The sequence below is a fragment of the Entelurus aequoreus genome, linkage group LG09 (genome assembly GCF_033978785.1).
Source record: "Entelurus aequoreus isolate RoL-2023_Sb linkage group LG09, RoL_Eaeq_v1.1, whole genome shotgun sequence".
Classification (NCBI taxonomy): Eukaryota; Metazoa; Chordata; class Actinopteri; order Syngnathiformes; family Syngnathidae; genus Entelurus; species Entelurus aequoreus.
Genome location: NC_084739.1, coordinates 39236344 through 39261476, shown reverse-complemented (window position 1 = coordinate 39261476; position 25133 = coordinate 39236344). Strand labels below are relative to the sequence as shown.

Genomic DNA, 25133 nt, shown 5'->3' with positions numbered 1-25133 from the left:
AAATCTCCGTTTGACTTCCTGCTGACCGTCTTTTATTTCTGTTGAGCTTTTATGTTATCTTACTTATTAAATCAGTCTCACTTACGATCTAAATGTTATGTTATCACTGCACCTTAATTGTTATCTGAACACAGAAGTGAAGCACCACCCACCTCTGAACGATGCGCGCAGCATGCAAAATTAGCTGCAGGGATGTCGCCTCTTCTCACGGCGAAAAATAGTCCTTTCTTGTCGGGAGAACAACTTGCCAAGGCTTTGAACCTGATATTTCCATAAGGTAGGCTTTCCTTTGTCCATTTCTGCTCGCAAATTATTCTTGTTTACACTGATTCTTATAGGGAACTCTGCTTCACTATACGAACGTTTCGATTGGCGAACCATGTTGAAGAACCAATTAAGTTCGTAAATCCAGGTTCCACAATACTTAAAGAAACAAAAACATTATTATAGAAAGTGGAAACGATTTGATAGAATGCCCGAAATACTTGCCCCCACACACATTGACAATTTGTAAAAGTTGATGAGTATATGATTACCAACCTTTCTGCTCATGAATACATAGATGAGGGGGTTGTAGGCTGTGCTGGACTTGGCAAAGAATGAGGGGATGATGGCCAAAGTAGGCGACACCATGCTCCTCTTGCCAAAGGCCTCCATCATGGACACGACAGCGTATGGTGTCCAGCACACCAGGAAGCAGGCGATCATAAGAAGAAACATCGCAGCTACCTTTTTCTCGTATCGCAAGATCTTGATTATCTGGACTGTTTGGAGATCCTGGAGGGAGCGCAGCTAAAGGTAACAGAAAAAAAGTAGGAGTTGGTGAATGTTCTTTTTGTGTTTGGCTGACAGGTGAGTTATTTGAGTTTTATTTATATGACTTTCAACAATTGAATTGTTCTTATTTTCAAAGCTGATCTCCATTAATACATGCAGTCATTGTATTTATGTTACTTTGCAGGTATTTGTCATTAAATACAAGTAAAATTGAACAGTTACAAAAATACCAAGAGTTGAAGTAAATATTCTTTAACTTTTTGATGAGCTACTCAAAATTAGCTGGCAAGACCCTTGGGATGGACACTAAATTCCCATGAACCTTCACCCAATTGGTATAAATTGTTTTTATTTTTTAATCAATGTTGCTTTGTAGATTTACTGCACCTTGTCGACAGTTCTGTAGTGACATGGAACAAAGACATTGACATTTAAAATATTTGTTTTATTACTGCTTTTCTTATTACCTTGACCTTAAAGCAGGGCTATTCAACTAGTGGCGCGGGGGCCAAATCCTGCCACACCGGCCCCCGAGTTCAGTTCAGAAATTGGGAGACATTTTTTTTTTGCATCAAATTCCCCGTAAATACTAAAATGCTCTTGTTGTATACAGGAACCCTTGTTACCAAATGGGCAAATCCTTGCTTTTATTAACCTTAACATTTTAACCTTGCTAGCAAACATAGAACAACACAGGGGTCCAAATTTACATAACTGAGGCGTTCCACAAGGCATCCCTTTTAGATCCTCTCCTTTTTGGCAGTCACCATTTTTTTGGTAACGTGATTTATGTAACTAAGGTGTTGCTGTAGCTTGTTTCAATTACAGTAAGTAAAGTCATTTGTTAAACCTCTTTAGTTATACCAGTAGTGTTCCTCAAAGTTCCTTATTAGGTCCTCTTTTACATCATTTGGTATATTCAACTGGTTGCCCACAAGTTCAGTTAAAAAAACTTGTAACTCACATTTTTGCAGCTGATTCTTAAAAACACTAGAAGGCTGTCAAAGAGAGGATCTTTGACTATTTTGTTTTGCAGAAGGTCCTTAAAACAGCAGAGCGCTCCTGTAACTCTGACCAAAATAAGATGTCTACTGTAAAGGACGCTATTTCTCTAGAACATAAAAAATAAGACTAATAGTGAAAGGAGAAGTCCGGACCCCTATTTCTTAGCGTTCTGGAAATGTGGCCCCAAAACAATTTAGTTGAGTAACCCTGCCTTAAAGGGTGCCTCAAATGCTAACAATATTGAACTAATTTCATAGTACTGGACCTAAAAATGATGTCTCCATGTAATATCCCCCAAAATAGACACCTTAGGGATTGTAAGGTTATTTTTTTATGAATTTCAGTACATTTTGGAACGCCAACTTTTAGCTCCAAAATGCGGGCAAGCCTGCATTTTGGCCTTTATAGGTGGCTGCCTAGAAGACACTAACTTTCCAAAGTGTTTACGGGTAAAATTCTCCCTAAAATAGACATGGTAGTGGTTTTAGGCTTGTTTCCTAATGAGTTTCAGCACATTTCGCAACACCCACTTGTAGCCCCAAAATGTGGCCGGGCCTGCATCAGCCTGCTGACGTCACCTATAGAAGACTGGAGGCAATTTCATATATGGTAGTATATGTTTTGGTAGCATCTTCATCCTCAATCGTGATATTTTTTCACAGAATTTGAAGATATGATCAAATATGTCCCCCAGATGAATCGTTGCAGGTTTTAGCAATACAACGAAAGAAGGTGCCAGCCTGCATACATTTCCAAATGATGGGAATGTCAGGAAAGTATGGACCTCTCTAGTCAAACGGAAAGGGGGTGTTCCAAGTACAGTTAGTTGTCTCCCAATTACTCAAAAAAATTATGCATATTTTGTGAAATTACTACCAGATTTATTTTCAAGAGCAACAAATACATAAAGAGATCTTATTAGCAAAATTTTCTAATTCTGGATGCTACGGGTCCTTTAAAGGCCTACTGAAACCCACTACTACCGACCACGCAGTCTGATAGTTTATATATCAATGATGAAATCTTAACATTGCAACACATGCCAATACGGCCGGGTTAACTTATAAAGTGACATTTAAAATTTCCCGGGAAATATCCGGCTGAAACGTCGCGGTATGATGACGTATGCGCGTGACGAAGTCAGTTTAACGGAAGTTATGGTACCCCGTAGAATCCTATACAAAAAGCTCTGTTTTCATTTAATAATTCCACAGTATTCTGGACATCTTTTGCAATTTGTTTAATGAACAATAAAGGCTGCAAAGAAGACAGTTGTAGGTGGGATCGGTGTATTAGCAGCGGACTACAGCAACACAACCAGGAGGACTTTGTTGGAGAGCACACGCGCTAGCCGGCGACCTCACCTTGACTTCCTACATCTCCGGGCCGCCAAACGCATCGGGTGAAGTCCTTCGTCCTTCCGCCGATCGCTGGAACGCAGGTGAGCACGGGTGTTGATGAGCAGATGAGGGCTGGCTGGCGTAGGTGGAGAGCTAATGTTTTTAGCATAGCTCTGTGCGGTCCGGTTGCTAAGTTAGCTTCATTGGTGTCGTTAGCACAGCATTGTTAACCTTCGCCAGCCTGGAAAGCATTAACCGTGTATTTACATGTCCACGGTTTAATAGTATTGTTGATTTTCTATCTATCCTTCCAGTCAGGGGTTTATTTTTTTTGTTTCTATATGCAGTTAAAGCACGATGCTATCACGTTAGCTCATAGCTAAAGCAATTCGCCGATGTATTGTCGTGGAGATAAAAGGCACTGAATGTCCATTTCGCGTTCTCGACTCTCATTTTCAAGAGGATATAGTATTCGAGGTGGTTTAAAATACAAATCCGTGATCCACAAAAAGGAGAGAGTGTGGAATCCAATGAGCCAGCTTGTACCTAAGTTACGGTCAGAGCGAAAAAAAAAAAAGTATTTCACTGCATTCTAGTCCTTCACTCTAACGTTCCTCGTCCACGAATCTTTCATCCTCGCTCAAATTAATGGGGTAATGGTCCGAATCGCTCTAGCTGCGTTGAAAACAATAGGAAAATATGAGGGAGTGAACAACTGACAACGTCACGCTACTTCCGGTAGGGGCAAGGTTTTTTTTTATCAGAGACCAAAAGTTGCGAACTTTATCGACGTTGTTCTATACTAAATCCTTTCAGCAAAAATATGGCAATATCGCAAAATGATCAAGTATGACACATAGAATGGATCTGCTATTCCCGTTTAAATAAAAAAAATTCATTTCAGTAGGCCTTTAATATTCTTTATTCCTGTTCTTCAGCATCATTTTAGATTACAAGCATTTTTAATAGATATAAATATTTTTCAAATGAATTTAAAAAGTGGTTAATGTCACCTTTGAGGAAATCTGCTTCTGAAGGATGCACTGTGTTTGTGTTACTGAAAGCTTCTCCATCTGTTGTGTGATTGTCCTTGCAGCAAAAGTGCTCTGTAGGGTTCAGAGTACTTGCTGTTGAATATTTCCCTAGCCCCTTCAAAATGATGTGACGTGCAATAAGCGCCACTCATGCCTCTGAGGTGTTCAGGGACTAAACAGACTAACTATAGCTGGCAGCAGAGAGGTGTATGAGCTCCTACTTCTACGAACACTTGTGGTAGGTGAAGCGACGGAGCAGCCTATATTTGCACCAAGATGCAGACAGACTGATTACAGTAACACATTTGCCATAACTAAACCTACACAGTTCTCAATAGGTAGTTATAACTCTGTGCGTTCTGTCAGATCTGTCAAGTATTTGGGAAAAAATAATCGACCTTAACGCAAAAATGTAATTGTAATCATCCCAGGCCACAAAGGTGCCCTTTTATTACCAAGTGACAGAGGAAGAAAAAGCCAGAAGCCCCAAAAGCTCATGATGATACAATATGGAATGAAAGGCAGTGAAGGTTGCAGCTTCTTTTCATAAAATGAAAACGTTGCCTGTGTGTATTGCAGCCAGACTGCTGCAGGATTGATCTGACATATTATGACACATAATATTAATTCCACTATAAATGTATCTGGCATATATGCATGCAATTTGTTTTGCACTTTGAGTACAACTCAGTATCATTTGACCACATTTCCTTTGATCGCCGATGGAGAAAAAAAGCTATTAAATGTAATTTTAACATATTATTATAGATGGAAGAAAATACTACCGGTACATACGGGGTTTGATCAACTAAAGGTCTGCATGTATCAAAACACATACCGACTTGTTAGCTGATCAACTAAGCTTGTGCACTAAATATTGTGTCTCTTAAATTAGCAAAATAGCTCACTGTGGAGGGAGGTGCGGCTAGTGCGCCTGCAGGAGCATAGGTCCCCGCCTCGGTCTATGGTGCTGAGGACGAGCACCATCGGATGGGGGCGGGGCATGTGCTGACGGCGAGACACAGCTGACAGGTGATTAGATTTCCCAGGTGGTACGTGTTAATCTAATCATCTGTTGTCTTTAACAGTGAGAAGCCGAGAGCAGGGGGGGAGAGAGAATACGGACGTGACTGAAAAGTCACGTTCTGCGGGAGAAAGACTTTGATCAAATCTATGTGCATTAAAAACTTAGTTAAAAACTGCACGCTTGGCTTCTGTGCCGTATTTACAGTGGAACTTCTAGGAGGCAACTTCCACACTCACGCAATCCATTTAGCTTCTTTGTTGTCATGTATGTGCGGAATGTGTGTTAACTACAGTATAACACAAATATTTATGGAACTTGAAAGTGTTTGTGGCCATTGTTTTTATGTCTATATGCAGCACTCTTTGAAGGCACGTGCAAACTGACACAGTTACGCACAAGTGAGTGCGGTCATTATGGCGAGAAGGAGGCTATCCGTGCAATGACGGATAGCAAAGAAAGAGAGTCTTTTGTGAATCTGCCACCTATTTTGGATCGTCAGAAATGAAAATAGAAGAGGCAATTTCTGAGCCCTTGTAGACACTAAAAGGAACTACTCCCTAACTCCTATGGAAAAAGTCTTCTAGCACCGCATTTTATTGCGTCTGGTTTATTCCAGCGCACCTTTGTGTGCTAAAAAGTCGGCTCCATTGTCAAGATCGCAGAAGAGGAGCACTTCTATGTTATTAAGGAAAGGTGGCACAGATCATAGATGTTGTGCTCCAAGTTCTACAACAGGGGTGTCAAAGTCATTTTAAATCTACTCCCAAGTGGGCCGGAATGGTAAAATCACGGCACGATAACTTAAAAATAAAGACAACTTCAGATTGTTTTCTTTGTTTAAAAATAGAACAAGCACATTCTGAAATTTGTTTTACACTTACATGTTGCGGTTAATAGTATTATATCTTTATTTGTCGTTATTTATGTTTTCTGAATAAATGATGTGATAATGTTTATCAGTCAACTCATTGGTGTTAATTTTTAATCTATTAAGATAAAAAAATATATATCAAAATCAAATTACAGGATGTTATACATGTAGTTTGATAATTTTCCTCAACTGGTGCACTAACATCATGTAGTTTATTTTTTTTACAAAGATACAAATAATTTCTATTGTGACATTTAGTGGACACATTTAGAATAGTGGTTTCTTTCAGTCAAAAATTTTGACTCATTTTTATACTTAGCAAACTCATCCCGCTGGCCGGATAAAACCTGTTTGTGGGCCTGATCTGGCCCTCGGGCCGTACGTTTGACACCCCTGTTCTACAACATAGCAAAAGCCCTGTTGGAACATGATGCAATGAATGTGGAGAATATTGAGTGTTTCTGTGATAATAGCCGGTCATATCCATAAAATCCTTATTTTAACAGGGTGCAACACTTTTGCACTTGTTATAAATTGTTATAGACCACCCGCAGCCCATCGTTAGTACACACACATTTGTTTGCGTACGCTGTTTAGCGCTTGTTATTTGGATCTTAGTAGATCAGGCTCTTAGTCTGTTTTTACAAATATATCTATATCAGATATACACATATACACCTATACACATATATATACAGTATATACTGTATATTAGGGGTGTAACGGTACGTGTTTTGTATTAAACCGTTTCGGTACCGGGGCTTCGGTTCGGTACGGAGGTGTACCGAACGAGTTTCTAAGCTAAAGTCTTAACAAGCTGCTTTGCGTCTTATGCCTCTGTCTCAGCACCCAGCATTGTCCCACCCACACAACCATCTAATCGGTACACACAAAGCGGTAACAGCCAATCAGCAGTGCGTATTCAGAGTGGTAACAGCCAATCAGCAGTGCGTATTCAGTGCGCATGTAGTCAGCGCTTCAGCGTCGAGCACATAGGTGTTTAGCAGGTGAGCATAAGGCAGCATACTCTCCCCAAATTATAATAAACACCTCCCAGTCAACTACTAGTAACATCACTATGAGCCCGTTGACGTTCTAGAAACTTAAACTGCAGCTCAGCTCGCTCGCAGTCCTGGCTTGAGGTGAAGGCTAATTAGCTTTTAGCGTAGCGTTAGCTCATTTTGCGGTGTGTGCGTGCGTGCGTGTGTGTGTGTGTGTGTGTGTGTGTGTGTGTGTGTGTGTGTGTGTGTGTAATGTTAATGTTGATTAACGTGAGCAGAATTATTATAGTGTTCCCCAATGTTAAAAGAATAAAGCCATTGTTTACAAATTTGGTAAATAAATAACCAAATAATGTATATTTTGTTGTTTTCTTACTGTACCGAAAATGAACTGCACCGTGACCTCTGAACCGAGGTACGTACCGAACCGAAATTTTTGTGTACCGTTACACCCCTAATATATATATATATACATACATTTACGTACATATGTATATATACATACATATACATATATATACATACATATATATGTATATACATACATATATATGTATATACATACATATATATGTATATACATACATACATGTATATACATACATATATATACATACATACATATATATACATACATATATATACATATATATATGTATATACATACATACATATATATACATACATATATATACATATATATATGTATATACATACATACATATACATACATACATACATACATACATACATACATACATACATACATACATACATACATATATATATATATATATATATATATATATATATATATGTATATATACATATATATGTATACATACATATATATGTATACATACATATATATGTATACATACATACATATGTATACATACATATATGCATGTATACATACATACATACATATGTATGCATACTAGGAGTGTAACGGTACACAAAAATTTTGGTTCGGTACGTACCTCGGTTTAGAGGTCACGGTTTGGTTAATTTTCGGTACAGTAAGAAAACAACAAAATATAAATTTTTGGGTTATTTATTTACCAAATTTGTAAACAATGCCTTTATCCTTTTAAAATTGGGAACACTATAATAATTCTGCCCACGTTAATCAACATTAAACTGCCTCAAGTTGTTGCTCAGATTAAATAAAATGACAAAACTTTTCTTCTACATATAAAAAGTGCAACATTAAACAGTTTCAAGTCAACTCATCATGCTTAATTTATTACAGCATTTGGGAAGCCTGTAGTTGATTTTTATTATGTAAATGTTATATTTTTATCAACATGTGATAGCCTGTACGCCATTCAAAACTAGGCTGCTACCTTACTAATGATTACACACACACACACACACACACACACACACACACACACACACACACACACACACACACACACACACACACACACACACACACACACACACACACACACACACACACACACACACCGCAAAATGAGCTAACGTTACGCTAAAAGCTAATTAGCCTTCACCTCAAGCCAGGACTGCGAGCGAGCTGAGCTGCAGTTTGTTTCTAGAAGGTCAACGGGCTCATAGTGATGTTACTAGTAGTTGACTGGGAGGTGTTTATTTTAATTTGGGGAGAGTCCGCTGCCTGATGCTCACCTGCTAAACACCTATCTGCAGAAGCAGTGACTACATGCGCTCTAAATACGCACTGCTGATTGGCTGTTACCGCTCTGAATACGCACTGCTGATTGGCTGTTAACGCTATGGTAGTAACCAATCAGATGGTTGTGTGGGTGGGACAATGCTGGGTGCTGTGTAGGAGACAGAGGCAGAAAGCAGAGCAGCTTGTTAAGACTTTAGCTTAGGCGGTGACGGATTCATATATCCACATTTATCCATAATTAAGAGTTACTTCTTTCTATATTTCTATAGTCATATTTTAAATAGCTAATGTTCCATCTTGTACTCTTTTCATTGTTTTGATCGTCTCATGACAAAGTGCTTGCACTGTGGACGGCCTTGAAGTAGGAGGCAGAGAAGAGGAGTCCTCCCTGCTTCCCTTCTCGGGCCGACTTGAGATAACGGACACAATGGGCATCTGTGCGGCCGTGAGGACGGGGGGGGGGGGGGGGGTGATATATTGAAGAGGAGAGTGCATTCCGGGATGTGGTCAGATCAACTTGGGCTATGCATTTGTATGTGTTGTTCGAGGCCGGTCTCTATTCTCAAATATTTGAAAATAAATTACAAAATACCTATCCTGTGTTTGGTGGTACATTTGAGTTCAGTTTATATGTCATCTAAGGAACTTGGGACTGACCAGCGTTTTACATCCCACTTGGAGGAACATCTGGTCAAACGCAACAATTTGGGGGCTTCGTCCGAGATGACACGCTGACAATTGGACCTTCTCTTGCAATCTTCTGGACAGACTCACATGGCCAAAACATAATTCAAGGTAAGCAAAACCTTTCTTTTTAGATAAAATCTGCATTAGGAGTCTGTCCTGAGGTCTGTAACTCAAACACAGAATTGTACCCCAGACACAGAGTGGTGATTTTGATAGATTGGTTGCATTTTGGCGTAGCCACCATTGCATAAAAGTTGTGAATACCACTCACGTCATTGTGTCAAGATTACCGTGACGGGCTGCTTCACTGACGAGTAAGCAAATAGTAACGGGTTAGAGTTAGAGGCTCTAGCTGCGTATTGTACGATAAATTGCACGAGTTAGAGTTAGAGGCTCTAGCTGCGTATTGTACGATAAATTGCACGGGTTAGAGTTAGAGGCTCTAGCTGCGTATTGTACGATAAATTTCAGGGGTTAAAGGCCCTCCTGAAAAAAAAATGGGCACAATGGCCAAGGAGTGTGACAGACAAGAATGTGATGGCGGCTGGGGAAAATGTGATGAATCATTACTGTTTAATGATCAATTGAATGCACTGTTGTCGACAATGGAATTAGCAGGTACAGTTTAAAAAAATAAAATAAAATAAAAAAATTTTAAAAAAAAGAGAACGTTTAAGAGGGTTAAGAGGGAGTTTACAATACTCGAAAAGTTGTGAACTCAAACGTCTGGTAAAATAAAAAATAAAATAAAAAAGTAAATGGAAGTTTTATGGTAAAGTGAAACGCAGAGAGAGTGCTTACGTGTGCGTGTGTGTGTGTGCGTAGGGCCGTAGGCACTTGCTTGTGTGTGCGTGAGTGCTTACTCGTGCATGTGTGTGTGTGTGTGTGCTGGATGCGCGTGATCATGTGTGTGTGTGTGTGTGTGTGCGCTGGTGAAAATGGAACAGGCAGGTCAAGAGAAAAAAGAGCAGGGTTGGTGCTCGAGAATTTAAGAGTTTGGCGTATGATAAAAGTAAACGGGGATTACGTGGAAAAACGAAATGCAGCAAAAGAACAGATGATTAATGAGACAAATATGACAGATGGATTGATTGGTCTTTTGCCTGCCGCGCATGCGTAAGACAATTCAAACGACCCGCCCAGACTTTGACTAAGCCACCGCCCTGACGTAAAGCCGGAGGCGTCTTTATACCCACTTTTGACAGTCACAGGAGGAGCCCTGTTGGTCGAAACAGAAACAAAGCTCTCTGGTCCACCCCCTACTCCTGTGACAAATGAGGGCGGTGCTCACACAGCCTCTCTAAGATTGAACCCTCCTCCAAAACTAACGCTGTCTCCTGAGTGTAAATCACCTCTGGTGCCTAAGCCCCAAAATAACATCCACCCAGCGGAAAACCTCCCGAATATGCCTAATCTTACTAGACAGCAGATAATGCATGAGTCAACGCAAAACTCCTCACTTTACACGCCAGACCATTTTGTTCCCATAAACAAATGCCCTCCCCCAGTAGATGACAGCCTCTCACGTGCACATCAGACATTCTTGAACAACACACAACAGAGCCAGACTTTGTGGTCTCCTGTAACTGTTAATGTCTCAATGGAAGGCTACATTGACCAACACCCACATGAACCACATGCATACAACACCCGCTCAAAAAAGCTGGAGGGACACGCATATCCACTTTTTCCTGATAAAAGCGGCATATTTCAATATAAGCCTTTTGCTGTGGCAGACATGCAAGCCATTGTTGACAAACTTCCACCTGTGTCTGAAGGTGGGAGTCTTTGGCTCAACACATTAGACAAGCTAACAGCAGGATACACTCTCTCCGTAGCAGACTTTAGAAGCATTTTGTATCGTTGTTTCCACACAAGATGGCAAAAATACAGAACAACAAGCAGGATTAATGGCTGAATCTTTGACCTCACCGATAACACCATACGTTACAAACATAGCTACTGCTATGTGCAGTCTCTTTCCTCAAGATGATTGTTGCGGCGATCTGCCTGGAGGTGCGGCTGAAGGTGTGTGTGTGACAGCGGCTGTGCTGCTGCATGCGCGTCACAGCAGAAGCGCTGCATGCGTGTCACAGCAGAAGCGCTGCATGCGCGTCACAGCAGAAGCGCTGCTCCGCGGCGCGCCTCACCAGGTGCGCTCTCCAGCAGTGTGCAGGACGGAGCTGAGAGCAGCAGAGACAGAGACGATCACTAAAACCACGAAAGCACTTCACAAACGCATGGGAAAAAGGACTCAAACCAAACGGACTACCGGTTTTTCACCTTCCAAGATTCCAGTTAATAAACTGAAATACGAGTGAAATCCTGAGCCTCATCGAGTCCTTCCTTTTCAAGTGTGGGAAGCCATGTCGTTATAAATACACCTGACAGTGAAAAACCGTCTGTGACCAGCAAAAGACTCCACTTGCGGCCACCACCGAGAGGGAGGACACTCCACCTGGGGCCTGGAGGACAAAGACTGCTGTCTGTCAGCCAAAGAGAGCAAGATGGCTGATCCAAAGCCAACAGATGAACTGAAAGTGGAGAGGGCCACAGCTAAGAGACAGTTCTCCCGCCTTGCCAACAACATTACGAGAACCTACATAGAGATGTCTAAGGAGGAGTTACAGGAGAACTTCAAGAAGCTGATGCTAGAGAGCTCTCGTGTCTTCGAGGCAAACGAAGAAGTGGAAGCCGCTTACATGGCAGACGCTGAGGAGCTGAGCGACCCCCAGAAAGCCGACATAGCAAAGACGGAGAAAGAATGTGAGCAGAAGACGAAAGAAGTCAAACTCCTAATCCGAGAGACGCTCTGGACCACATATGGAGAAAAGGAACTTTCCCTGGCTCTACAAGTTGCAGAGGCCGAATTCAGGAACGTCTCCTTCCAGCCAGACACAACTCTGGAGGCTTGTGAGTTCATGCTGACCCACCTACAGAAGTTGGTGGACAAGGCAAAGGAAGCGCACCAGAACTGGAACCACTGGGCTCCGCTTGCCGAGAAAAAGGACTTTGATTACCGTTTAAGAGAGCTCGAGGTGGTCCTTCCCAAGCTGGTGTCACAGAAGGCCCCCCTCATCCAAGCAGCAAGTATAAAGAAAGACGCTGGACCCCAGCCCATCTCAGCCCGCAGCTCAGCTCCAGTGGCAGCGATAAAGCTAAAGGCCACAGCCTTACCAAAGTTTGCCGGCAACCAGCGAAACTACTACAGATGGAGGAAGGAATGGGAGGCTCTGCAAAAGCAAGGTGAACCAACCGGATCTTCAGAGGTTAAGAAATTCCAACTACTGGATAGCCTTGATGAAAAGGTGGCCAGGGAACTACGTCTGTCAACGTACAGCTCAGCAGATGAGATCTTCAGAGTCCTGGAAAACCGGTTTGGGAACCAAGCCAGCATTGCTCTTGAGATCATAGAAGAGCTACAAGCAAGACCATCAGCCAGGAGCGGCCATCCAAGGAAAATCGTAGAGCTCATCCAAACTGTGGAAAAGGCCCTTTATGATCTAAACGAACTGGATAATGCAGACGCCTTAAAGAACCCACTGGTGATTAGATCCATCGAGAGCAAACTCCCAGAAACTCTGAAGAAAGACTGGCTCACCTATGCTGCTGACAGAGGAAACACTGTTAACCCCCAGAACCGCTTCGACAAGCTCATCACATTCCTAAAGTCCCAAGAATCTATATATGAGCAACTAGATCAACTGAGTAACGTCTTTGAACCCGCCAAGGAGCAGACTAAGCTCATCAAGTATGCCAGAACAAAGTCAGCCAAGTCCAGCAGTGAAACAGCAGGCTGCATCATTTGTGGTGACCCAAAGCACAGAAGAAGACTCTATTTCTGCAGAAGGTTTAGGATCAACCTAAAGCCATCGGAGAAGAGGGATGCAGCACAACAGCTCGGTGCCTGCAAGAGATGTCTCGAGGTCCACAGCAGCGACCCCTGCAGAAACACCACGTATCTGTGCGGGAACCCAGAGTGCAAAGACCAACACCATTACCTTCTCTGTCCAGTTGCCAGACCCCAGTCCCAAAGAACACCTAAATCCAGTCCAGTGAGAGCTGAGGGGAAAAGATACACCGAAGCTCAAAAAGACTTCCTATCCAGGCTTACCCCTGAGCTGGCGCAGCAGTGTCGAGACACCTTCTGCAACGTCACATCCAGAGCATACAACACCACAGCAGTTGAAAGAGGTCTTCTAGAGGAAAATGGCTTGCATGAGTATCCAGTGATCCTGATGCTCTTTGATGTCACTGCCAACGATGGACAGAGAATTGGAACCCTCATCGACCTGGCATCAGACACGAACTATATAACACATAGAGCTGCCAGCAAGTTGAACCTGAGAGGTGAAGATGTGACACTGGTGGTTTACGGCGTTGGAGGGATGAAGGTGTCTGTTGCAACTAAGCGCTACCTCCTCAAGATTCGGGTCAACACTCCGAGAGGGACCCTCAGGTCACATCAACTAATCTGCTATGGCCTTGATAAGATTGCAGAGTTTCACAGACATGTTCCAGCTATTAAGCTACAGAAAATCTTCCCAGATGTTCCCCTAAGAGACCTTGCTAGACCCAAAGAGGTGCAACTCCTGATCAGCCACAAGGAAGGCCAGCTAGTACCCCAGAAGGTTCGTTCTGTTGGCAACCTTGTGCTCTGGGACGGCCCCCTCGGCAAGACGATCGGAGGCACACACCCGGACCTCTTTGAAGAAGTCACCTTAATGGCCCACACATCAAAGACACACTTCGCAAGATCCATGAGAACTGCAGCAGTCAAATACAGTGAACTCATCTGTAGAGATCCAATCTCCTGCCAGTCTCCCGACAAGCCCCACACCCAGTCCAATACAGCCACTAGCAGCAGAGACTTTCTGAAGTGGTGGAAGTGGGAAAGTATTGGAGCTGCTTGTGAGCCAAGATGTGGAGGATGTCGCTGTGGGAATTGCCAACCCGGGGGAAAAGAAATGACACTGGCTGAAGAAAGAGAGATGGAGATAGTGAAGAACGGGTTGATGTATGTGAATGGAGACCATCACAGCCCTGATCCCCACTGGCATGCCAAGTATCCCTGGACAGAAGATCCAGCATCTCTACCCAACAACAGGAGAGCGGTTGAAGCCACATTCCTCAGGACAGAGAAGCAGCTGGCAAAGGAACCGGAGTTGAAGACAGCCTACATGTCACAAGTCCATGAAATGCTTCATCGCAAAGCTGCAGTGAAGCTATCCAAAGAGGTTCTGCAGAGTTGGACTGGGCCAGTGTGGTACATAAGTCACCTGATTGCACCAAATCCACATTCAGTCTCCACCCCAGTGAGGCTAGTATGGAACAGCAGCCAGAAGTACAGAGGCCTGAGTTTGAACGACATACTAATCAAAGGTCCTGACGTCCTGAACCCAATCAGAGCTGTCCTACTGAGGTTCCGAGCTGGTGTCTTTGCTGCCCTCGGTGACATCCGCAAGATGTACAACTCTGTCTGGTTGGAAGAGAGAGAGGTCCACCTGCACAGGTTCCTGTGGCGTGACACTGAAAAGGCTGAAATAGAAGACTTCGCCATAACAAGGGTCAACATGGGAGACAAACCTGCTGGTTGCATAGCCCAAGTCGCCATGAGAGAGACCGCCAACTTGCCTTCATTCAAACACTTCAAAGAAGAGAAACGTGTGATAGAGGAAGATGCATACGTGGATGATATCCTGACCTCTCACAACAACCTCCAGCACCTCAAACTCCTCACATCCAACATCGAACAGATCCTTAAAGCTGGAGGATTCATCATGAAGCCCTGGGTCTACTCCGATCAAAGTGGGAGGAAAGGGCCGAGAGGTGAGAAGATGGAGTCAAAGACCATGATCCTGCCAAACCAGCTCACTGAAGAGGATAACAAAGCCCTCGGCCTTGGTTACACCATTGAGGATGACACACTACATGTCATGGTTGCAGTGAACTTCTCCAAGAAGAAGAGGAAAATGCGCCTTGGTCAGGACTTACTGAGAGATGAAGTAAGAAGACAAACCCCAGATCCATTCACCAGAAGAGAACTGTTGAGCCAAGTCTCTGGTCTCTATGATCCACTCGGCCTCGTGGCTCCTGCAAAGCAGAAGGGAGCCATCCTCATCCGAAGAGCTTTTCAAGAAGCAAAAGTCATGTACTGCATAGAAGACACCTGGGATGCCGCCTTGTCCAAAGGACTCAGAGAAGATGCCATAAAGCTCCTAGAAGACTATGCAGAGCTGAGCCAACTCAGATTCACCAGACCCCTGACACCACCAAATCCACGTGCAAAACCAAGTGGCATCACCTTCTCTGATGGCAGTGAGCACGCATATGGCGCTGTGCTGTACCTACGCTGGAGCTGCAGCCATGGTGTTGTTGTGAGGCTAGTTGAATCTAAGGCCAAGCTGACCCCTCTCGACCACAAGGGTGACCCTGTGAAGGCGGAGATGTGTGGAGCAGTCTTTGCCGCCCGGTTGAAGAACTACTTCCAGAGACACTGCCGAATCGATGTTGAGAAGTGGTACCATCTCGTCGACAGTCAGACCGTCCTAGGCGCAATCCAGCGGGAGAGTTATGGTTACCAGACCTTCTTTGCCAACCGAGTCGGCGAGATCCAAAGCAGCACAAATGTCCAAGACTGGTGGTGGATTCCAGGGCCCGAGAACATTGCAGATATCATAACCAGAGGGGCCAGTCCAAATGACTTAACTGAGGAATCCGAGTGGCAGTCAGGTCCAAAGTTCCTTCGACTTCCTGAAAGTGAGTGGCCGAAGAAATCAGCCAAAGACGTCGCCGCACAAGCAAGAGACAATATCACAAAAATACAGAAGAAAACATTTGTCGCCGTACTCACCCGAAGTCAACAGAAAGCACAGGACCCAAAAAGAGTCCAAGAAACAGAGTCCAGATTCAGAAGACCACCTGCAGCAGCAGCAGTCCAAAAGCTACTGGGACGAAAGGCGCTTCAGCAATCTAAGACGGCTGGTCGGGACAATAGTATGGACTTGGAGAGCAGTAAAGAAATTCCTGTGCCCCGGCGATAAAGAAAAGTGGGAGGCAGTACCTTCATCTGGTGTCATCACTGTGAACGAAAGAGAAGATGTGTTCAGAGACCTATGCTTGGCAGCACAGGAGGGCGTACACTTTCCAAACACAACAACAGACAGACTGGTTGTTTACAAGGACCAAACAAGCGGACTCCTGATGTGTGGTGGCAGGATCCAGACCTTCAGAGAAGACCACAGAGCTGTTCCCCTGCTACCGTTCCAGGCCTGGATCTCCACCCTCCTAGCCCGGGAAGCACACAGTGAGGGACATGAAGGAGTGGCAGGAACTACACTGCGGATGCGAAAGAAAGCATGGGTCATCAAAGGAAGAATTATTGCCCAAAAAGTTGTTGACAAGTGTGTCGTGTGCAAGAAAGCAAAAGCAAAGACCTGCCAGCAAATAATGGGAAACTTGCCTGAGGAGAGATCGAATCCGGCTGCACCATTTCAATTCACATCTGTCGACCTGTTCGGACCGTACCAAGTGAAGGATGATGTCAAGAGGAGGGTGAGCATGAAAGTATGGGGCGTGCTCTTCTGCTGCATGTCCAGCCGAGCCATCCATGTCGAACTGGCAAACACGCTAACAACGGAGAGCTTTCTACTTGCTTACCAGAGGTTCACTTCTGTCCGAGGCCATCCTCAGAAGATCTGGTCCGATCCAGGTACGAACTTTATTGGAGCAAAACCTGTCCTTGAAGAGATGTACAGTTACCTGAGACGACAAAACAAAGGATCACTAGAAGAATATGCTGCCAGGAATGGGACCGACTGGATGTGGAGAATCCTTCCAGCCGATTCACCTCACCGAAACGGTGCCGCCGAAGCTGCTGTCAAGATCACCAAAAGAGCTCTACAAAGCCTTGGTAGAGGAGAAGGCCTTGCCTTCAGTGAATTCCTGACTGTACTCAAGCTGGCCGCCAACCTTGCCAACGAAAGGCCTATCGACGCTAGAGTCCAGTGCCGTGAGGACGGCATCCAATACATCACTCCAAACACCCTGTTGCTTGGTCGAGCCACACAAAGTGGAGATTTCAAAACATTCGACTACACAACTTACCCCTTCAAAAGGCTGCAAGAGATTCAAATGCAAGTCAGCTACTTTTGGAAGTCCTGGAGCCAACTCGCAGGTCCAAACCTGTTCATCCGCAGTAAATGGCATACTGCTGAAAGAAATGCTGCCATTGGAGACATAGTGTGGCTCTGCGACCAAAATGCACTGAGGGGTCAGTTCAAGCTAGCATGAGTTGTCAGTGTGAACGCAGATCCCAAAGGCATTGTCCGAGATGTCCACGTGAAAGTCTCTCCAAGTGGGTGCGTTCAGGTGAAGACTCCAAACCCTGTCGTTAAAGAGTCCAGGTCTAAGGAGAAGGACTTCCAGGGCACCATACTGCATCGAGACGTCCGACGCCTTGTCGTCCTCATCCCGGCGGAGGATCAGGTCAGGGGAGACCAGCTCGCCTGAGAGGTGCGATCTTTCCAGGTTACACTGCAAAGATCGAGTGGGAGGTGTTGCGGCGATCTGCCTGGAGGTGCGGCTGAAGGTGTGTGTGTGACAGCGGCTGTGCTGCTGCATGCGCGTCACAGCAGAAGCGCTGCATGCGTGTCACAGCAGAAGCGCTGCATGCGCGTCACAGCAGAAGCGCTGCTCCGCGGCGCGCCTCACCAGGTGCGCTCTCCAGCAGTGTGCAGGACGGAGCTGAGAGCAGCAGAGACAGAGACGATCACTAAAACCACGAAAGCACTTCACAAACGCATGGGAAAAAGGACTCAAACCAAACGGACTACCGGTTTTTCACCTTCCAAGATTCCAGTTAATAAACTGAAATACGAGTGAAATCCTGAGCCTCATCGAGTCCTTCCTTTTCAAGTGTGGGAAGCCATGTCGTTATAAATACACCTGACAATGATGATGATAAGGCTAATGACAGAGCAGCAAGGAAGCAACTCCTTAATTTACAGATCGCTGAAGATAAAAGGTCAAAAGAACTAATTAGTAAAAAATCAGCTAGGGTATATTCAGCACTGGGTGACCTTGCTTCTGAGTTCCAACAGGTCGAGGAAAGAATCCTCAACAGACGTGCGACCAGATGGTTGGACTCGGGTGGTGGACAACACGGTGCTTCAAAGCCAGACTGTTTCGGCTGTGACCAGCCTTGTCACTGGAGTCGTGACTGTCCGAACATTTTCGAACAGGAAAGGTTCCGTAGTGCCAACAAACGAACACAAAAGCGTGGCAAAGGACGCCCACCGCAGGAGCCCCAGCAGGAGATACAGACTGGCCCCCTGCTGGACATGAGTGTCAACGACAATGTTATCAGTTCGTGATTGACACTGGCGCCACCCATTCGATTCTGAATGCAGAGGTACCAAAGAAACTGTGTGCTTCCTCTTTAAAGGTCGAAGGCTTCGCTGGGGTCACAAGGTTACCTGTCACCAAACCACTTCCGGTTCAGATTGCTGGACCTCCTTTACATACTGTACCCTGACATTCAAATCGCACAGAAGGAACATTCCTGGTGTTACCTGACGGCTCAACCACCAAGCTGCGACACTACTACCAAGGCTCCTCCATGAGCTCATACCACAGCCTGAAACAACAGGAATGGCTGACATCCAACTGCTCTAACAGTGAAAACCCTGACTGGCTGAGATGCTTCCGTGTGTTCTGCCACCCGACTCGCCATATGTTATGATCACCAGTTAGACACTCATACCAGGAGACCTTTGACTCCTTTGTATATTTATATATGTTGGAACTCAAGGTGTGGTTGCTCATGTTGACCTATCTTTGCAACAGCTAGCATGGTATAAGATGGACACAATAGTGTCCCACATTGTTCCCTTGCTCTCTGTCTCGCCTACAAAACCAAAGAACTTAGGTGCAATGATAAGACACGGCGTAGCTGCCAAACATTACACCGACACCCAAATACCACATTTTCAATTGTTTAGGTTTAGCACACAGTTGTGTTGAACACATAACTATGGGCTGCACTTTAGACACCTGTAGGCTACGAGGAGCTAGCAGCTACACAACAGCTGAGCTAAAACGACACATTACACATTTAAGCATATCAAATAATTATAGTTGCTCATTACATACACAAAGGTGCCATGGCAGAAGTCTGATAGAAAGTATTCAGTAACAAATGTGTCCGCATCATTCGACTTTCTACAACATGAGCTTGACTTAATCAATTATTGGGGCCACCAGGTGTGGTAAAATTTCAAAATACTATTGATAAAGCATCCGCCATAAGGGTAGTATTTTTCTAGTATTTGTGACAATATAAAATATAAGCATATTTAGTGGAGTTTGAGTTATTTGTGATATTGCTAAGGGGTCCCCTACCCTAACAACACCCCCCAGTGGACCACAGAGGCTAAAGAGACTATCATTGACCTCAAACATGACTTGTCCTCCGCTACTTGGCTATTAGTTGACCTTTTTCTTAGATGTTTCTGAAAGTGATAGTATTACTAACACAGTCTTTTTTCAGAAACAGAAGGGGGTGAGTGAGGGTGGATACAGACTCCTTGGAACAAAATCGACAATAAATCCGACTCTGACACATTCCATAGTTTTAACGTTTTTCCCGTGGGTAAGAAGTTATAACTAATTTTAATTTGAAAATAACGATTTTACACATCGATAATAGTTTAGTAAATCATATTTAGAATATGGAGGAGGTGAGGGTGAACCATGTATAGTCTTTGATTTCACTGATATGATCAATACGGTACAAGGGAAAAGGTACGTACTGACTTGTGTTGACAATCACAGTGGTTGGCCGGAAGCAACAACAACCTCAAAAGAGGATGCAATATCAGTAATTAAATGACTTGTGAATGACCTAGTACCCCGACATGGTTTCCCCAAAAAGATTAGGTCAGACAACGGCAACCATTTAAAAAAAAAAAAAAAATACTCACTTAGCCTTGGTCGAAAAGGCTTTCGGACTAGAACACAGGTTTGGGGTACCATCCTGAGTCCCAAGGTAAGGTTGAAAGGATGGACCAGAACATTAAAAACTAATTGGCTAAAATCTGTGCACAGACCAAATTTAATTGGATTGACATGTTGCAATTAGCGTTAATGATCTTCGAAGGTCCGTGAATAAAACTGTTTTACCGCCCTTTGAGTTTTTCACCCTATGAGCTGCATACAGGTCAGCCATTCACAGGACCAGCAGCCCCCCATGGAAGGAGGACTCAGCATAAAACCAAAATGGTATTTTACACAAAAAATGCAGAATTTGTGTGCCAGTTCTTCTGTACAGATACGAGGATGACAGCCCGCCACTCCAGATTCCCTTCCGCCCGCTGAGAGGGTCAAGATCTAGGTCATCAAACGCAAGTGGACGGAGCCCGGGTGGACTGGTCCCTTCAAGGTCGTGGAACGGACGTCCCACGCCCTTCGATTGGCTGGTTAAAGGGAAACCTGGTACCACCTCTCCCTCTACACTCCTGCTGAAGAACCTGACAGATTACCAGCGGATGTCATTGCTGACATCGCCACTACATCTGCCCCACTCGACCCCCTAGCAGCGCCTTTTGAGCCTGAGGCATCTGAAGAAGAACGGGAGCAGAAAACGACTCATTTTTATTGTGTGTGTTAACGAGGTAACACACATAAGGGGTGATTGTGCTAGTAACCTCTCCCCCTCTAGGTCATAGAAGAGCGAGGCTTTAATTACACACACATAATCCTACAGCCCAGAAGACGACGCTGAGAGAGAGATTTTCTACCTATATTACTCTTTTCAACTTCTATATTGTATATCGTTATTTGAGACCAGCATTTATACTCGAAGTTATCCAATTTTTCTTGCTTGTTTTCAGCATAACTACATGTGTCGTTACATTAAGTGAAAAGTTTGATGTTTATCCCCGTTTTGTTACCTAAATTACTCTGATATTGATAGACGAAAGGCAGGATGTTACACCCGGTAGTGTTCCCTGACGGACTGGTGCTTGGGCGTGTTCTACTGTCTTTGTGTCTCAGTTCTTCCTTCCTGACGACAGCGACTGACAAGTGTCTAAGAACATACAGCAGACTTTAAATAGACTGGGTCAAAGGGGATAGCAAGACTTATTTTTTGACCTGTGCAGTGTGATTAATTACGGGGGACACAATAGCTATTACCGTGGTAATAACCTCTATATTTGTTATGACTCAACCGTGAACCATTGGTGTCGGATGCAGACAACATACTATGGTAAGTGGTGCCCATCGTCCCTTTTGTGTTGTTTTGGGGGTTGACCTGACTCATACAGACTCTAAAGGAATTATTCAAATTAATGTCCTTGAGAGGGCGTTAACTACCTCTACACCCTCTGTAGCACCTAAAGTACCACCCCACCTCGGTGGTGTTTCAAAGGCTCTCACATCTGTGCGTGCTAATGACATCACCACCGAAGGCCTGGTAACTTTGACCTTAGGAGCGGGTACAGGTAAACCTGTGGCTCAGGTGGATGCCAAAACCTGGGTGACTGTGTTGCTTGTTCCGCTGGACGTCCCCTTTCCCCACACTTATCCCGCCCCCTTTAAGTTGACTGACATAAATGGCTTGGTTCAGAAGGCCTTAGAAGGCCTCCAAGCCCTGTCTAAGGAACTTACTGAAGTTTCCGGTGTCTCTGACCCCTTTAAAGATTGAAGAGGAGAGTGCATTCCGGGATGTGGTCAGATCAACTTGGGCTATGCATTTGTATGTGTTGTTCGAGGCTGGTCTCTATTCTCAAATATTTGAAAATAAATTACAAAATACCTATCCTGTGTTTGGTGGTACATTTGAGTTCAGTTTATATGTCATCTAAGGAACTTGGGACTGACCAGCGTTTTACATCCCACTTGGAGGAACATCTGGTCAAACGCAACAGCGGCTACTTCATATGTTCGTGTGGAAACTCGTTCGGTACACCTCCGAAACGAACCGGAACACCCGTACCGAAACGGTTCAATAAAAATACACGTACCGTTACACCCCTAATGCATACATACATACATATATATGTATGCATACATACATACATATATATGTATGCATACATACTTACATATATATATGTATGCATACATACATATATATGTATACATACATACATACATAACTATATATATATATATATATATATATATATATATATATATATATATATATATATATATATATATATATATATATATATATATATATATATATATATATATATATATATATATAGTGTTACTTTGCATTCAGTCAGCTTTCAGCTCCTGGCCAAATTTTTTTAGCCCAACGCGGCGCCCCAGTCAAAAAGTTTGGACACCGCCGCTGTAGGTCCTTTACATGTTAGATTACACACACATTCCGACCTACTCCTTCATAACCCAAAGAACACCTCTACTGTAAAAAGGTCAAAACAAAAACAACAAAAGAGTTGTGGTAGTTTAAAATGTGTGCACAATGCTGTAAGAAGTGCAATGGTCAGTCCAAGAGAAAATATGTATAAACTTTGACAATTAATAATAAAATACATATTTTAATGTACAGTGCTCATTCCATCCAGTCACCTGTTGTCACCTCAGAATGAGCATTGTAGTCATTTTTGTGTTTATTCTAAGGAATTGTATCAGTCATTCCCATTCACAGGTTTTCGCGACTCATAATTCATACTGCAGCATCACATGGGATAAAAAGCATCTTTGCATGTCTCACCATTTTCACAGTGTAGAGGATGTTCCCGTAACAGTAGATCATGATGCCCACAGGTACGAAGAAACAAGCCAGGAGGAAGAGGAGGATAAATGAAGCATCGTTTGGGTCCTTGGATGCCCAGTCCAAGGAGCATCCCAGCTGGTGGATCTCCAGCGTGTAGCGGTTCCAGCCTAGGAGAGGAGCACCGGTCCAAACCAGGGAGTACACCCAGATGTGGGCGATGGCCCGCCATGCCCAGTGGAAATCTACCACCTGGGCGTGGACCACCCGGATGTAGCGCTCATAGGCCAAGGCTGCCAGAGTCATGATGGAAATGATGCCTGGCGGTGGGAGCGAGAGAAATCATCACAGAACTCTTGAAATGCTACAGCATGTTTCATGTTTTTGGAAAGACTTGAACAATTGACTCCTACACACACTTTTGACATCTGCACTGTACTCATGTCTGTCATGGAGTAGTATTTGCAACTGATTGTGGATTTTCGGCCAACACACACATATAGCTATCCATATACACAGACCAATACCCTTTTCAAAGCTGTCATAATTAATTAATCTCCTCATTAAGGAATGAAATGCTGCATCGGCACCAATAAAGTGAGCGAGTGCGGGTTCATCATCACGTCACAACTTCCCAGATAGAGTTTCAGCATGATGGACATGCTGAGACAGGCATTATTGCTGCAGCTCCCTGGCTTTTGCATACGCGTCAGTCAACAACCTCTACTGAGAAATACTTGGGATGAGGTGCAAGGGTGATACGCCATATTTGTCAACAGACAACATTGTTTTGTCACGTTGGAGGACACCTACGAAGGTTGGATGACAATGTTTATTTTGGTTCAATGCCAAGCCGTGTCAGCAACGATCTTCTGTATACACTAGACACTTCATTATGTACTAGCGGAATCTAAAGAGACCCAATTAGGACAGGGGCTTTATCTAACGAGATCACAATAATTATGCCAAGAAAGTGCAATTTTATCAAGAAAATAGTATATGCAGCAGTACAGGATTTTTTATATTTTATTTTAATATTTGTTTAGCTTTGTAATTAAAGTACTAATAGAAATAAACACTAGGGATGATCACTACATGTACTGTACATGCTTGGCTGAACATTAATTAAAACGATTGCTTCTTACTTTCAAGTTGATTATTATTACACAGTTTCTCTGCTGGTGCATTAAGAAAAACAAGGCTGCCGAGTGTTATTCAGAGGTTTTTGTGAATGTATCTCAACATCCCACTGCTGATGTCATGTTGTTGAATCAATACAAATATTGTATTGACCCCAAATATAAGAGAGTAAATTCACTTTATAAAAAAAGTCTGAAAATAAGTTGTGGATAAAGCCGCTCATGTTTTGAAGATTTTGTAAAATTAGCAAACAAGGAGGATTTAATATGCTAGTTTTAGGATATTGGTGACAAAGTCCTAAAACATTCAAGCAACTAATTAATGTGTAATAATTAATATATAAATATATATTTTGTATAGCCATCTACTAATTCACTAATTAAAAACAAAAAACGAATCATACTAAAACCGGGGCATATGAAAATCGAGGTAGCACTGCCTTGATATTGGTTGTCTTTCATTTCAGTATTTCCCTTATTCGTTTTAGATTTAGCAGTCCTGTTCGCCCTGGCTTGTCAACACATTATAATGGGACCATCGTGACAAATATGTGCAGTAGGTGGCAATATACAAGGTGCTCGCAGACTCCAGCGAACAGTGGCTACTCTGTGCAGAATGTCCGCAGTCATCAGAGCTTCAACAGTCACTGACGACAAGGAAGCAGAGCTGCTCAACCTACTAGTTTTGCAAAGAAGTGAACTAAAGAGACGGTTGGTGGTATTTAAAAGTTTTAAAAGTTAAAAGTTTATTTAAAAGGTAAAACTACATCATAAACTAAACTGTACAGCACGGCTGGGCAAACTTTTTGCTTCCCTCAGCAACCACATATATATATATATATATA

General features: G+C 43.5%; 1 protein-coding gene across 3 annotated transcripts in view; it reads right to left on the bottom strand.

The window, feature by feature from the left end:
* The window catches only part of opn3 (opsin 3), a 59336-nt gene that overhangs the window by 7661 nt on the left and 26542 nt on the right, over window positions 1-25133 (bottom strand). For 2 of the 3 annotated variants that reach the window (XM_062057709.1, XM_062057710.1), the window contains 2 exons: window positions 23150-23469; window positions 541-792 (listed from right to left, as the gene is read on the bottom strand). In XM_062057709.1, the coding sequence (XP_061913693.1) occupies window positions 541-792; window positions 23150-23469 (572 nt within the window). The remainder of the gene's footprint in view (window positions 1-540; window positions 793-23149; window positions 23470-25133) is intronic. The other variant, XM_062057711.1, reaches the window with a different exon arrangement.